Below are 17,643 nucleotides of genomic sequence, written 5' to 3'. Positions count from 1 at the left end.
TGTTATTTGTTGTGAATAAAATTATGTTGCATGGTAATGTTGTCTGAAGGTGAGTACATGAGACCAGAGGAGGAGGAGAAGGAGGAGGAAGAGATTAAAGATCTTCAAAGTCAGGGTTAATAGTTTTGATCTGACCGAGGAGGAGAAGGTCAACGGCGGTTATTAGCTTTGGAGCCACAGCATTTTGATTTAGAGCAACGGTGACCAGAAAGTCAGGCAACACGTTCCATTTTGTCGAGTTTCAAAAAGGCTAAGCAATCCATCAGCAATGAAGCACTTTGTGATGACTAGCACGCTGTCTGGATTTAATTGCACCAAGGTGTTTCAGGTAAACGCTAACACTCTCAGTCAAGGAAGCCTGGGAGAACACATTGGGCGCTTTTTTTTTTTTTTTTCTGTGATTAATTTAAACAAATGCTGCTGGGGTGCAGCTGTGAAGAGCTACACAGTAAAAAGATGAGCCTCTGAGTCCTCTTTCATATCACTCGGCACTCCGGGAGACGTTTAGCTGCCACATGATTTGCCGTTTCCGTTGGAAATGTATTTAGTGTAAATGTGATGGGATACACTGAGCTGCTTAGAACAAACAGATACTGTATACAAAGTGCAGAGCAAGTTTACATTTCAGTCAAGATCTGTTTAGAAGGAAAAGGCTGATGATAGTCTTTCATTCCCTCATATTTGTTTTGAACACCAGGCCTGGTAAGTGCTGACCTGACCCTCCACTCGCTTCAAAATTAGCTTAAAACAAAACCGAGTTTATTGATTGGTTTTATAATAGCAGGACACATGGCCAAGAGGCTGAGACACAGGACTGGGAAGGACAGACGACCAACAGACAGACAGACAGACGACCGACCGACCGACCGACAGACAGACAGACAGACAGACAGACAGACAGACAGACAGACAGACAGACAGACAGACAGACAGACAGACAGATAGATAGATAGATAGATAGATAGATAGATAGATAGATAGATAGATAGATAGATAGATAGATAGATAGATATGAAAGGCACTATACGATAGATAGATAGATAGATAGATAGATAGATAGATAGATAGATAGATAGATAGATAGATAGATAGATAGATAGATAGATAGATAGATAGATTACACTTTAGTTGTCCACAGCTCAAGATATAAAGAAATGAATATTATTATATTATTACCTACACACCAGAATAACTAAAAGGAAAGAATGTTAAAAAGAGAGAGGAACTTCTGAGGACATGCTGAACACCTAAATACTCCACAGAGTAAGGAATGAGATTCCCCTGAGATAACTCCGGAGATGTGAGGGTTACCATTGTGCCAGCGTGCCACTCTCCCATACATGCTGTATATAAGCACTCTGAGTATGTTGGAAAAGACAGTGACAGCACACCACAAATATGAAGTGACTCAGACATGAAGATAAACCATGCTAATCTTAGCATGGCTAACATCCCTGGCAGCTTTTCTTTAGATGGTGAGGGAAAACCAACAAATAGTGGATATTTAAAAATAAATTACTTCAAAAGTGATTTTTCCCTTGGGTAGCAGACACAGGAAATATGCTCAGACAGGCTACTTAACATATTTTAACATGCAGAACTGGAGGCACATTTGCATATGGCTTGGGGCATTCTGCAGCTCTGGTCTGCATAAATAGGTAGCAATTATTTTTTAACGAAAATTATAATTATTACAGCAATTTTCACCAGTCTGTGCTCTTCTTACAACACATCCCAATGCAACACGTGCCGTGAGGAGATCCGTGAAGGCCAATTCTCACCCATTTATTTACAGATGCAAATCATTCCTTCACGCCTGCTAACGCCATGTCTACATATCACTCTTATGGAGTTCATATACTGTATTCTAATGGGAATTGTATTTTTAATAAAATATTAAAACACTATTTGCTAAAGAAGTTTTTTTGTAAAAATGCACTAGTCGTTTTCCGCTATCTGTCTGTTAAACCCAGAACAAGAATTGGATTATAAAATACCTGACAATGAAGTGGAAACCTTTGCTAATTAGAAACATAAGATAGCAGAACGATCTCAAAGCTGCTTAATCCAACTGAGGGTCATGGAGTGTACTGTACATCGGAAAGAGTAACTGGGTAGGAAACCACCATGGACAGGGCACCAGTTGATCACAGAGCTTAATCACACACGCGCACACACATACAAGACCAATTTAGAATTTCTAATGAGCCTGACCAACTCCAAGTTCAGATTCATAATCACATGCACAGAGTACAATGAAGTTCGTACATGAAAATCTTACTTCACTCTTACCTGCAACATCCTATCTCTCTCCAGTGCCACTACTAGCAACACAGGTAGGCACCACTTAACAACAACCACATATGGTGCCAATCAGGTGGTTATAAAGCAACTTTGGTCATTAAGCGATTAAGTGTTTATGTGATATAATTTACATAGCGGAAACACTGAGAAGAGCCTGGCTGCAGGTCGCGATGCTCCTCATGCACAACACACCCACTGCTAGATACGCCTATTCGATATTCGCCTGTTTTATTGAAGACCAAGTAAGGAGTCAACTCAGGAAGTTACACACAGGAAAAGCTGTGGTGCCAGATGGAATCAGTCCTCAAGTTCTTAAGGCCTGGGCTAACCACCTTTGTAGTGTCCTCTCTCACCGGTTCAGTCTGACACTGGCCCAAAGTAGGCAGGAGTCTCTCCACCTAATGACTACAGACCAGTGGCACTTGCGTCTCACATCATGACCTTTGAGAGGCTGGTCCTAGACCATATGAGTCCTCTTGTGGTAGACCACCTGGACCCACTGCAGTTTCCCTATTGGACAAAGACTGGAGTGGAGGATGTGATTGTCTGTCTGCTCCACAAAGCTTATTCTCACCTGGACAAAGCTGGCAGCACTCTGAGGACGATGTGTTTTGATTTCTCCAGCACCTTCAATGCCATCCAGCCATCCCTGTTAAGGGGTAAACTCAGAGATCTGCAGATGGGTGAGCCCGTGGTGTCTGGCTTTATAGTTATTCAAGTGTGTGTAGACCAAAGTGTGTGTGTATATTTATTTGTTTGCTTATTTACTTAGTTATATATTTACTTGTGTATTTATTTATTTAAACAGCTTCTGTAAAATGCAAAATTTCCTTGCTGGGGACAAATACATTTCTTTTGCATGTTTTTTTATCTATCTATCTATCTATCTATCTATCTATCTATCTATCTATCTATCTATCTATCTATCTATCTATCTATCTATCTATCTATCTATCTATCTATCTATCTATCTATTATATAGTGCCTTTCATATCTATCTATCTCTCTATCTATCTATTATATAGTGCCTTTCATATCTATTATATAGTGCCTTTCATATCAATCTATCTATTATATAGTGCCTTTCATATCTATCTATCTATCTATCTATCATATAGTGCCTTTCATATCTATCTATCTATCTATCTATTATATAGTGCCTTTCATATCTATTATATAGTGCCTTTCATATCTATCTATCGATCTATCTATTATATAGTGCCTTTCATATCTATCTATCTATCTATTATATAGTGCCTTTCATATCTATCTATCGATCTATCTATTATATAGTGCCTTTCATATCTATCTATCATATAGTGCCTTTCATATCTATCTATCTATCTATCTATCATATAGTGCCTTTCATATCTATCTATCTATCTATCTATCTATCTATCTATCTATCTATCTATCTATCTATCTATCTATCTATCTATCTATCTATTATATAGTGCCTTTCATATCTATCTATCTATCTATCTATCTATCTATCTATCTATCTATCTATCTATCTATCTATCTATCTATCTATCTATCTATCTATTATATAGTGCCTTTCATATCAATCTATCTATTATATAGTGCCTTTCATATCTATCTATCTATCTATCTATCTATCTATCTATCTATCTATCTATCTATCTATCTATCTATCTATCATATAGTGCCTTTCATATCTATCTATCTATCTATCTATCTATCTATCTATCTATCTATCTATCTATCTATCTATCTATTATATAGTGCCTTTCATATCTATCTATCTATCGATCTATCTATTATATAGTGCCTTTCATATCTATCTATCGATCTATCTATTATATAGTGCCTTTCATATCTATCTATCTATCTATTATATAGTGCCTTTCATATCTATCTATCGATCTATCTATTATATTGTGCCTTTCATATCTATCTATCTATCTATCTATCTATCTATCTATCTATCTATCTATCTATCTATCTATCTATCTATCTATCTATCTATCTATCTATCTAAGACATTGAATTTCTTGTTATTTTTTTTTTTTATCGTAGTACCACTTGTCTCAATTTTTCACATGTCAGTGAAGAAAATACCTTACGTATATAGTAGTTTAGATAACACTGTAAGTTTAATATTGTGAAAAGGTCAACATTTAATTTGGAGTTGTTGGCCATTCTTAAACTATATAACCATCATGTAAGTTTATTTTATGAGAACAATGCACAAGGTATCCCTTAAAATGGGCTTGATGAGAAGGACTCAAATGCCTGGGTGGATATGTCATGTAATGTCACATCCACTAAATGTCTTTGGGCCTATACAATTAGAGTGACTCACCAATGCAGAAGAGCTCTGGGGGTCTGCAGTTAGACCCTATTCGTGTTCTGTTGACCACATGGTATGCAGGTCGCTACATGCCGTAGTTGTCCATTCATCCGCTACGGGGTGCTAGTCGATCAGGTCTCTGGTCCACTTTATGGGAGCTGTGGTCGCTAAGGCTGTTAAATGGTTCATACTTGTACTTGGCAGTTAGGTTGAATCCACGTCACTGTGCACCCCAAATTTCTACGTAAATGGACCTGTACGTCTTTGAGGATGTGGGAGAAAGACTGGAGTACAAATAGGAATTCACAAGCAAACACAGAGTGAATGTGTAAACTCCACATCATTTATTAGGCGCTTACTTGAGCAAGGCCCTAAACCAGAAAATTGCTCCGGGGCACTGCCTGTACAATGGCTGACCCTGCACTTTGACTGCCAAAGTTCAAGCAAAAAGACAATTTTGCCCCTAAAATGAATAAAGTATGTCAAATCAAAATCAAACTTGTCATGTCGTGACTAGTGTTGATCAGTGAAATATGCGATTTACTGGGTTTGCTGGAAAATTTGCAGTGCGATCAGCCGACACAAACTGTTTTTTTTTTCCCAGCACCCCATGATGCTGTGCAATGCCAGTGTGACATCACAGAGTTGTAGCAGCCATGTTGGATGAGGATGTCACTACCCAATTAGCGCTACTTGCCCAATCTGACACGCGCACTGTAAGCGTACTTGACCCGATCCACTTGGCACGTGTGCAATTACGAAATACAGTTAGAGCTGGAATTGTAAAACATCTAAAGCGTTCATCATAATTTATGCTGTAAATACTTGTAACAGTTCATGTATGTAGTGATGTTTGAATATCGACATTGAACAGGACTAAAAGTAAGAGAACAGGAGTCATTTTAATGTTATCAGCTATAATTATTACTAAAATCTACACTACAAGCTGGCAGGAGTTGCTGTTTTCCTAGTAAGGCCCTGGCTACATACAGACAATGTGTTTAAAGCCTTTAATTTAAATAAAACAGGGCTTTTGATCTCTTTGAAGTACTACAATGCCTTCATTTTTCTTTATTGTGCAAATTGTCTCAGTATAACAATGTGCATGAAAGAGAATGCAGAAAAGATGTCTTTTTTATAATCATTTAGGTGTCTAGGGAGCTTATTCATAAATTAAATGCGGAAATCAAGTCTAATGAAATGGCTAATGCGATAATAAAAAGTTACTTAGTTTTATCCTTAAAGTGGTGTAATTTCAAAAAGAAAACAACCAAAGACGCTTAAGGATAACAAATTAGGGCATCACATTTCATTTCCAGTAGGGAATATTAGAAACCGTGATTGCAAATTATTAGAACGTGTGGAAAATAGTCTTAGCAAAAGTTTACAGTCCGAAGGAGTGGCTGGACTCACTGTTGGTGACAAGGTGACAAGCTCGGCAACATGGGAGGACCTTGAAGTAGCACCGCTGATTCTTTATGTTGAGAGGCACTGCTTAATGTAATTTAGGTGTGTAGATGGGATGTCACTGGGCTTCTTCCTTGGGAGTTGTGCAAGGCAAGGCCCAATTGTGGAAGACCCAGCCAGGATAGATCCTGGGCACGCTGGAGCAGGGCCGGTGCTTCCTTTGCTAGAGGACTGATAAAGCCTGCCAGTTTGCAGGTGGGCACATTGGATTCCTAGCAGCGATAGACCAAAGATACCCTTACCCAGCTGGGAGGTCAGCAGGATGGAAGGATAGGGGAAGACAACCTGGCAAGGCCACTTAACCTGACATGCCTGGTGCTTTATTACCTGGGTGGACACCCACAAGGCATGCTGGGAACTGGAGTTCCATAGGGCAGCCAGTGCTAGGATACGACCTGTAGGAAGTACTTCCAGGTCAAATAGAAGCACAACAAAGCAGGGATAATTAATTCCATAAAAGAAGTCGCTCAATCTCATCCAGGTGAGATGGAATTGAGGAGTGGAGGAGAAGCAAGAAAGAAAGAAAGAAAGAAAGAAAGAAAGAAAGAAAGAAAGAAAGAAAGAGAAAGAAAGAGAGAGGGAAGAATTTGGAATTTTGATTGCATTTATTAAAATAGCTTTTTGTACGGTAATTTATAATAATAAACCTTGCAAACCACAGTACCTGGGACTTGTGTCTGGGGTTTGGGGTTCTGCAACACCCCCTACTGGTCACCAGGTGAGCTCAAAGCTCTCCCACATGAAAAGCACCACAGAGATTATTGGTGTCAAAGCTGGTACATCATAAAAAGTATCACCTGCCTGAAGCCATTCAGCAAGACTCCATTATAATGTGAGTGTTGACAGTACACATCTGGGACTCCTCACGGAAGAGTAGAATATTCAATGTCATATTCGTCAGGCCATACTGTATGCAGCTACTTTACTTTAGGCATCCTATTAAACATTTACAGTTCATTTTAAAGGAAAGAAAACATGTTATAAGGCACGATGACTTACCTATGGAAATCTCATCAAAAGCTAAGAAGCCCGACGCGTTGCCCAAAGCGTTTGTGGCTGTGACGTTCACTCTGTATTTGTTATTGGAAAAAATTTCAGGCAATTTCACGTGACATCGGTTTTTATGAATGGGATCTTTCTGGACTTGCAGGTCTTGGAGTCCGTGTCTAAAATGGAAGGAAAAAAAAAAAGAATATTTAAGATATTTATGAATGGGGTACCTGGGCAGTGAAAGGCATCTGCAGTAGGTGGAGTGTTTTGATCCAGAAAACGCCATTAATGATATTTGGGAACGTTATAAAGATTCATTCAATGGTCAATTTAAAATTGGTACAAATCACGACTCTGTATCGGCATCCAACATTATAATTAGAACAGCCTCCTTATAAAATGTATTTTACACCCTGAGCGGCCCGGTACTGGGCCAAGCGATCATTTAAAAATAGTTTTGTTACATCATACAGGTGAACTATACCACCCATCAACACAAACAATACATCACTTGTAAGTGACGAGTGTCGACTTCACCCTCCTAATAATCAAATTGTCGCAATATTTAAACTTGACCTTTAATCTGGTTTGAAATCATATGTGTGGTGTTTCATAAATTGTCACAAAAAATATTTGAAAAAGTCATAGTAATTATTCTATTTAAGGAATACCCATTTTGTACGTCAATTAAGAGATCTCAATCAATAGATTTCAACCGATGTGATGAACCCTCGCAAACGTGAGCTGCAGCCTGAAAACTGCAAGCAGCGTTACACCATTCTTCTGATTTTTTGTGTGCGCTCGCATATGACTTCACAAAACAACAGCAAATACCTACAAGTGACACATCGGTACTTACAGTAGATACTCCTCATCAAAACAAGTGCAAGCACCTTATTGTACAATGAATCAATCATGAGATATCCTCCAAATAAGACGAGGCATGGGCCACCTTTGGCAGATACCACCTCACATTTCTGGACTCAATAGGTCACACACTCACAAATCTCATACCATTGGATGGCAGCACCTGTGACGTCTCCAATGATACGTAGATGTCTAAATATGAACATAATGAGACACAGCTTGGGGGCGTGTGTGCGCATTAACGGAAAACGGTAGTAGAGCATCAAAGAGCTTCATTGAGAATCTTTATCGCTTATTTTACGGAAACAGAAAATGGCTTCAAGTTGACCAAAACTCACTTTGAACAAAAAGACAGCGATAAAGACCTGGCTGATTTTGAGCCTGACACAGACAAAAGTTCAGAAGAAGTCTTTCCTGAGAAAGTTAACTTTTTTAAACATTAACTCGGTGTAATTTCGTTATTTAGTTTTGTTTTTATCGGTGCAGATTGTTGTTACTCGAAAGTAGGGTATTATGTGTAATGTTATATTGACAATGGCACCATCAAGACGCCATAATGTACAATTTATAATGCATTTATAATGCCCCTGTGACAGTTGGCCGGGGCCCATGCCTGGCCGGGATGCCCCTTCATGACATCTGCCAGGGGGACAAGGGTGGGAAGCCCGGTATCTTCCCCTGGACGCTAGAAGGCAGCACCCCTGGGTTGCCACGGTGCCTCAGACTCCCCCAGGGCTTCATGGGGGTTGGAGTTCTGTGCAGCTCTGTGAGGTTCCGCAGGCGCTGCCAGGAGGTGCTGCAACAGGAACGGCTGGACCCTTTTGGGCACTGGATTCGCCACACCCAGAAGTGCAGCTGGATGTCAGCAACCAACCACCTGGAGCACTTCCGGGTGCCTGATAAAAGGGAGCCAGAGACCACCACTCGGCGGCCAGAGTCAGGAGGAGGAGGACTAAGCTTGTGGAGGAGTGGTGGTGGAAGAGAGTTGTTGGGGTTTATTTGTGCTTGAGACTGTGTTGTGGCAGGAGGGATTACGGGGAAGATGTGCCCTCCAGCTGAAGAAAAATAAAAGTCTTTTCATTTTATATGTCAAGTCTGTGCCAGGTCGGGCGCAATATAGTACCTTTATTACAATATATATATATATATTATATAGACACTTCAATGGCCACTTTATTAGGTACACCTGATCAACGGCTTGTTAAAACAAATATCTAATTAGCCAATCACATGGCAGCAACTCAATACATTTTGGCCTGTAGACATCATCAAGATGACCTGCTGAAGTTCAAAGAAATTATTTATTTACAAATCTCTTAAGTTTTTATATGCGCTACACACCACTCTTCTTGGGTCAACTGGGTGAAACAAATTCAGGTCCATTGGCTTAACACTAACTAGCTGTCCCCCGTGGCTAACTTTAAAAAAAAACTTTAAAAATCAATAAAAAAATTAAAAAAAAAATTAATATTGATAGCTTTCATATCTGAGGGCCTCTTGATGTGCAATATTTTTGGTTTTGCTATCAGGGCGAGGACGTATAGGTTTCTTGGGATTACGGGCAAAAGTCTGACAGAAGTCTCCTGCGAAGAGAACTGTAACTGTAAAACACACAGAGCTCTGACCTCTCTCTCAAAAATATCAAACGTTACTCCTTAACAATCTGTAGATGATAAAGTCTGCTAAACAAACAGGTATCGCTAGCTAAGCGAAGGCAAAGTACTCTCCAACATGTGGCGAGAGGTAGAGCAACTCGAATGGAGGCTGGCGTGTGAGTGAAGAGGTCCTGCTTCCCCTCCTCTCAGTTCACAGCCTCTCTCTTGGATTTGCACGAATAAATCGGTACCACAACTGAACTTTGGTACTTAGCATGATGACAGAAGTTGCAAACTCGACCGGAATGTTCAAGCAAATTATAGAAAAAAAATGATCTAAATCCATTAAGTAGTTCACTCGTGAAAAGCGGACAGACGGACAGACATCGGATTTTATATATAATTATATATATATATATATATATATATATATATATATATATATATATATATATATATATACACATACAGTATATTAGTACTGGGCAACAATTAAATTTTTTTTTTTTTTTTTTAATATTTTTATTTTATTAATTTTCATTGTAATCATTCCATACAAACAGATCAATTTATAACCCAACAAATTTGAAGACTAATCAAACCCCACCCCTGAGAAGGAGAGCTTAGCTAAAGGAAAATTGCTTTAGGCTTTTTAATAAGGCAACATTAGACAAAAGAAAGGGAGAAGTAAATATATATGTAAATAAGAGATAGAGAAGGGAGTTAAATGCAATAATATTTATTTCTCTTATTCTAAAATAATATTGATTAAATCCTGCCATGTTTTGAAAAAATGTTGTACAGATCCTCTAACTGAAAATGTGATTTTTTCCAATTTCAAATAATATAAAACATCGGTTTCCCACTGACTTATAAGAGGAGAATTAGGATTCTTCCAATTTAACAAAATAAGTCTCTGTGCCAAAAATGTAGTGAATGCAATCACAGTTTGCTTGTCCTTCTCCAATTCAAGTCCATCTGGAAGAACACCGAACACAGCTGTTAGTGGGTTAGGAGGGATTGTGACCCCAAGGCTGTCTGAGAGGCACTTAAAAATTTTTGTCCAAAATGATGTTAGTTTAGTGCAGACCCAGAACATGTGACCCAGTGAGGCAGGAGCTTGGTTGCAGCGTTCGCAGGTTGGATCCTGCCCTGGAAACATTTTGGACAGTTTTAAGAGAGACAGATGGGCTCGATATATAATTTTTAGTTGAATAATTCTATGCTTTAAAATTTTTAATCAAGATTAATCACATGATTGTCTGTTACTAATCGCAATTAATCACAGACACTCACAACAATCACATTGTTATGTGCAACGTTCACTAATGAACTCTAAAGTAGTGTATTGCGTGTATTTGGTTTGCAAACACTTTAAACAAATAAGGTGCTTTTTAACATTAGTATTCCCTTCACATAGTAGCAGTTAAAATATTTCTTGTAAATCTCAACTTAAACATTAATGTAATCAAATCAAATATAAAACCAAAGCTATTTGCCACTGCCAGGGCATTAATTTTTTATTGAGTTTGTTATACTGTAGAAAGACAAGTTACCCTCCGAGTCCAGAGCCACGATCACAACATTATAACAGGCACCTTCTGAGTAACAAGTTAACATTTCTAAATCTGTTTTCTTTTTTTATCTGATCAGATACCAGCAGAGACATTTTCTTTTATGAGGGAGCAGCATAAACAGTCGTATGTTCAGTAGCAACTCTTTGAGGGCTCATATTTTTTCCAAAAAACTCAGTTTTCTGAAAAGCGCACAAGGCAATGGTTTCACACCTAAATCAACATAAAACGTCTGTTGCTGCCTGTTTTGCCCGCTGATGGCTCCTGTTTGCAGTTTGCGGCAGCAGCGGCTCGACGGCCAGCAGGAATGCACGGTGGGCTGGCTACCTGGCTGTCTTTGTGAGACGCAATATGGTTTGTACATCCTGTCATCGTAAGTGTCTGTCCTCCCTGGTGAATGTTGCCGTCGGTGCACCAGCTACACGAACGTGTTCAGTACCACGATAGCTAGGGACCGATCAGCTGATGCCAGTACCTCACTTTCATTTTCGATCTACATCTCCAGATCACTTGCATCAAAATCTGAGTTCGACAAATCAGAGTCCGATTCAGCGATAATACGAAGAAAGTCATCCACGGATTATTTTGCTTTGAGCGTTCACTTTGGTATCTCTCCACAGGCCATTTTAGAAGCTGTTTGCTCTTCGCTACTCACACACATGCAAGGAATCGACGTCAAATCTACAAAACTAACTTTCCTTCTAACAAAAACATATTGAAAAGCTCTGTAACAAGAAGATCACTGATCTCTATCAATCACTACTGAGACTGAGGCTTTCAAAATAATAATAATAATAACAAAAACTGTGTTAACGTGCAATTAAATAATTATCACCGTTAATTAATTAATGTATTAATTTGATTATAATGTGTTAACTTGCCCAGCCCTAATAGATATTTATATATATATTTAACATATATTTACTTATGTTATGTTGATATATATATATATATATATATATATATATATATATATTCACGGCATTCGAAGTCTGTGTCACAATCTGATAGTGTGGGTGGTTACCTACCAGGTAACGCTTTGTGGTTGGCCAGCAATCTGCTAACATCTGCCACGGTGCCCTCAGTTTGTGAAGAGCAGATCATAGAATGGTGAAATAGAACCACACGCCGTGGCGCAACGTTAGGGGCATCGCCTCTGACGCTGACGTCCGAGGTTCGATTCCCGAAAGGGAGTGCAGTGGAGTGTGTACACCTGATGAGCCCAGAATGAGGGCGAAACACGTGTCGTGTACTCTTTGCATTTATTTGACAGTAAACTATTTCAACCATATATATATATATATATATATATATATATATATATATATATATATATATATATAGTGGCGGTCGACACCCCTTCTGTATATGATCTGGGAGAACAGACATGGGCTGCACAATATCTCCCCCAGGTCGCTGGATGGCAGCCCCCCTAGGTTGCTGCGTGCCTCACACTCCTGCAGGGCTTCATGAGAATTGGAGTTATCTACAGCCCTGTTGGGATCTGGGGGTGCCACCAGGGGGTACTGCAACAGCTGCTTAGCCCTCTTGGGCAGCTTTTCGGCCACACCCGGAAGTGCTGCCGGAAGTAGGTCAACGAGCACCTGGAGCACTTCCGGGGGTGTTATAAAAGGAGCCATCAGTCGTTACTGTGGAAGCCGGAGTTGAGAGGAAGGAGACAAAGCTGCCAGGAGGAGTGGAGGAAAGAAGATTTGATTTGTGTTTATTTGTACTTTTGTGTTGTGTCTCTGGGTACAGGGAAGATGTAACCCACAGATGAAGAAAATAAAAGTTTGTTTTATTAAGTGTGCCTCTGGTGTCAGTCTGCGTCAGGTCCGGCGCCAAAATAGCAGCTTTGTCACTATATATATATACTGCGGTGGCCCTGGGTTTGTTTCCTGCCTTGCACCCTTTGCTGGCTGGGATTGGCTCCAGCAGACCCCCGTGACCCTGTGTTAAGATATATCAGGTTGGATAATGGATGGATGGATATATATATATGGACCACAAGCCTGGCAGTGGGATTCGGAGACCCGATGGGTTCCTCGTTGGGAGCCAGAGACGGCTACAGGAGCCAGAGCCCCTAGAAGCAGCGATGAAGGTGGGCTGAACTGCCATTTAGGCACCTCCTTGGTTGCAAGGACCCCCTTCTGGTTTACGCCAAGGAGATGTCAGTTTTAAAAGAAGGCACCAGGGCACATGCTTTTAAGGATAGTTTCCTTCCCGAGTTTTAACTTTGTTTTCATGGATTTATTTATTTGCATCTTTTACCTCCAGCTGCACTTCTTTTTTTATGGATTATTTATTTATTTATGAAACATTTTGAGCACTGCACTTTTTGAATACAGCTTTGTTTGTTTGTTTTAATAAAAGCACTGAGCTCTGTTTCACCATCCCCTGGCTTGGTGTGTTTGTCCTCATCTGCTCAGCTCATCCCCCGAGTCATGAACCCGACACCGGCGATTGTCAAGAGGCTCCAAAAATGGAAGAGTGAGTATGGAGCCGACCTGCCCTGTCAAATCTGGGCAAAGGGAAATCACTGCTATTTATGAGAATGGTGAATCACAGGAAGACCCCTAAAGACGGTGTATGAGCTCACAAGGGACCACTGGCTAACACTGCTGATCAGAATCTTCCTGTACAACAGAAGGCTCTATGTTCTCCTGCAGGGAAAGAACAGCAGAGCGAGGAACCAGAAGAACAGCCTCCTCCAAGAAAGTGTCCTGGCTTCAGCTGTTTACAAAAATGACCAGCAAATGCCAAATAACACCAGGCAGTTCATCTATGTGGACGACACAGTGGTGGACACCTGAGGCTCGAGCTTCATAGAGGTTGAAGAGAACTCTGAATGAACTATCCCTGCATACTATGATGACAACCATCTTAAGCCAAACCTGAGGAGGACGCAGTCCTCTGCCATCCACCTGAACAACAGCAAAGCAAGAAGAAAGGTGAAGTTCACGTGGCGAGGTGAACAGCTCAAACATTTCCCAAAACTGAAATACCTGGGGGCCACATTGGATCACAGTTTGACCCCCCCACCAAGTACTTTTAGGAGTGGACCACCTGTACATCCATTCTTCGATTAGTGACCAGACAGAGAGGGTCTTTGGTGTGGTAAAAGTCCATAAGTAGTTCCTTGGCTTTGCCAATGTAAAGATTCAGACAATTCTCTTTGCACCAAGAAACAAACATTTTAATGTACGTATACAGTAATCCCTCGCTATATCGCGCTTCGACTTTCGCAGCTTCACTCTATCGCGGATTTTATATGTAAGCATATCTAAATATATAATGCGGATTTTTCGCTGCTTCGTGGGTTTCTGCGGACAATGGGTCTTTTTACTTCTGGTACATGCTTCCTCAGTTGGTTTGCCCAGTTGATTTCATACAAGGGACGCTATTGGCGGATGACTGAGAAGCTACCCAATCAGAGCACACAGTTAAGTTCCTGTGTGCTGATTGGCTCAGCGACGGAGTGCTGCATTAACCAGGAAGTCTCATCTCACTCATTCAGCATTAACGTGCTACTGCTACTGCTTCAGGGGCCGTGTCCAAGCGCCAACAGAAGATGCAAATGATTGCAGAAAAGGTAAAAGGTTTGGATATGTTGAAGGAAGGGAACAGCTACACCGCTGCAGGACACCATTACGGCATCAATGAGTCCACGATTCTTTTTATTTAAAAAGGAGGAAAAGCATATAAGATCTACGGCCGCAGTGTCCTTTAACCAGGGCGCAAAACGAGTTGCAAGTGGACATGATAAGGCAGTAGTCTGGATGGAATCTGCTTTAGGGATTTGGATTGAAGAGTGATGGAAGAAGAACAGTCGCCTGAAGAGGCTCCTTTAGAAGAGCTGTAATGCTCTCCTTTGTTGTGCAGTAAAATTAAACTCATCGTTATCGGACAAGTCGTCGTGTCATTGTTGGTGAGTAACCATAATTAATTATCTACGTACAGTACTTATTACATGTACATAGTTTAGTGTCACTGTACACACATTTTACTGTATACATTTTTTCTTGCATTGTACGTATTTATTGCTGGTGGCCTGTCTGTCGTAATGGCTGTAACATACGTGATATCAGAGACGCTCGATATCTTTAAAATAATATTTAGGTTTTACTGTATATAAACTGTGTTTACATACATAATTTCAACAAATCTTACCTAATATCTAAGAGAATACAAAGGGTTTATGCTGTATAATTGTGCGTGAAATGTTTATAATAGTGTGAGAGAGTTTATAAGGGCTTAAAATATATAAAAAGAACCATATGAACATATGGTTTCTACTTCGCGGATTTTCACCTTTCGCGGGGGGTTCTGGAACGCAACCCCCTCGATGGAGGAGGGATTACTGTATTAATAAAATGTTCAAACTTCCAAGGGGTGACTACTTTTTATAGACCCTGTAAAGCTTCTCAAGTCAATAACAAACTCTAATCAAATATTTTGCTTAAGCAATTCACTTTGAATGTAATGTAATATGTAACTTATTACGTTTATAACAACATTCACTGTCTGGAGAGCTTGAATATGACAAAGAATAGTAAACTTGTCTATCAGAACAGAATCTATAATTTCCCTCATTGGTCCTGTCAATTAAATATTGTTCCTCCCTCTCTCATGTAAAGAGCGATGTGATGATCTCTGAATTTGTAATATTTTTTTATACTACATTTTTATGTAACAAGGTGACAGATTTGTTTGTGATTTTCCTTATTGTAGGAAGAGCCTGAAGAGGGAGTAGTGAGTTTGGTTAAGATGCCCAATTGGCAGCCTCATTTAAACCTTCAAATAATAAATAAAAAAAAAACTACAAATACATTTAAAACATTTAAAACAAAACTCAAAGAAAAATGCTGCTTACCTAACAGAGACTTCAAACTCAGTGGGGATGTAGGTTGGATGTGGCAGATGCCAGCTGCAGTAGAATCCCTTTGGATACGTATTTGATCGGCATGTCACGATGGGCTCCTTTGGAGGATCTAGGTGAAGCAGAAAGAAAGAAAGAAAGAAAGAAAGAAAGAAAGAAAGAAAGAAAGAAAGAAAGAAGAATATTTGATCAGTGCTCTGTATCCTTGGGAAGTTGTCTTAGAGCCAAGAAATTGCCTTCTTTCTCCCTTCAAAGGAGAACATTTGTTTCACTGATCGTGACAATTCTTTCATTTCGTCTATACAGCAAAGGTACAAAGATGCAGGGACGCTGATTTTTTTTTTTCCCAATCCAATAACCCACCCAAACCCACCTAACAGATTAGCCTCCTTTTACATTTTTCACTGAAGCATGCCTTGCTCTAGTAAAACTGAAACTGTTGACTCAGACCCGTTGCCATGGAGCAGGATGGCATTATGTATGGCGTGAAATTCTATTGCTGAATTGCAAGGCCTGTCACATTTTCTCAAATGGCCACAAAAAAGGAAAAGGCATCTAATTTATGCTGGTTGGATGATTTCTTTATATTTAAATGTATGAGGTTGGCAGAGTGGTTGATGGAGTGCCCTCACCGGCCCAGAATTCTAGGTTCAAATATTAGCCCTAGTTGTCATTGAAATGGAAATGTTCTTCCAGAACCTGGGTGGGTCTTCCTAACCCTAACCCAACCATGCAACATCCAGGAACTGGTGGGTACATATGTGCCCCCTTTAATTACTGACACCCTGTCTAGGGATGGTCCCAACCTCGCACACGATTCTGCCAGCATAAATTCAATCTGAACTGGATTATGGGGGTTGGAGAATGTTATGTTACGTTACATACATGACTAGAATTGTGCCCAGTGCTACTAGAACAGAATGTGGCCTCTGTGATCTGGAACTTATTTAAGTGGGTTTGAAAAATGATGGATGGAATGACATAGAAAGGTATGACAGACGCTATGTAACATTAGCTAGATAGATAGATCGATAGATTGATAGATAGATATGAAAGATACCATATGATCGATAGATAGATACATAGATAGATAGGTGTGAAAGGCACTAGATAGATAGATAGATAGATAGATAGATAGATAGATAGATAGATAGATAGATAGATAGATAGATAGATAGATAGATAGATAGATAGATAGATAGATAGATAGATAGATATGTCTTACAGGTTCTCGACTGGGGAAATATCAGGAGAAGCTTTAGGTCATGACTCAGGAACTAACTCCACTGTTTACAGCTTTAGAAAGAAGAAACTCCTGCCAGAAGAAATCCGTTACTTCCAGGAGAGTGACCATGACTATACCTCTTCCTTCCACACCATTTGGCCATGTAATTGGATTGGAAGTTTGCATTCAGTTTGAATCGTGCTTCCCAAGGAGCTGAGGCTCTCCAGCGTCCACTCCAGAGGTTCTTTTGTGTGTTTGAGTGGTTGTTGTTGTTTGTTATGATATTTGTGGACTAATATACAGTAGTACAGGTGTGTCTGGTGGATTTTACAGCAGCAATAGGCAGTCCCCCCTTGTCCATTATATGGGCATTCCATTCCATCCATTGTGTCACACACATGTGAGTAGGGGGCAGTCTAAGGGCTCTT

General features: G+C 39.9%; 1 protein-coding gene across 1 annotated transcript in view; it reads right to left on the bottom strand.

Annotated features, from left to right (window-relative positions):
• cntfr (ciliary neurotrophic factor receptor) overlaps positions 1–17,643 on the bottom strand; it is a 766,412-nt gene that overhangs the window by 121,146 nt on the left and 627,623 nt on the right. The window contains exons 6-7 of the mRNA XM_028805014.2: positions 15,985–16,102; positions 7,085–7,251 (exon numbers count right to left, since the gene is read on the bottom strand). Of these exons, the coding sequence (XP_028660847.1) occupies positions 7,085–7,251; positions 15,985–16,102 (285 nt within the window). The remainder of the gene's footprint in view (positions 1–7,084; positions 7,252–15,984; positions 16,103–17,643) is intronic.

The sequence above is a fragment of the Erpetoichthys calabaricus genome, chromosome 7 (genome assembly GCF_900747795.2).
Source record: "Erpetoichthys calabaricus chromosome 7, fErpCal1.3, whole genome shotgun sequence".
In the NCBI taxonomy this organism is placed as follows: Eukaryota; Metazoa; Chordata; class Cladistia; order Polypteriformes; family Polypteridae; genus Erpetoichthys; species Erpetoichthys calabaricus.
Note: the sequence above shows the minus strand (reverse complement) of the source record. Positions and strands in the feature narration are given on the sequence as shown.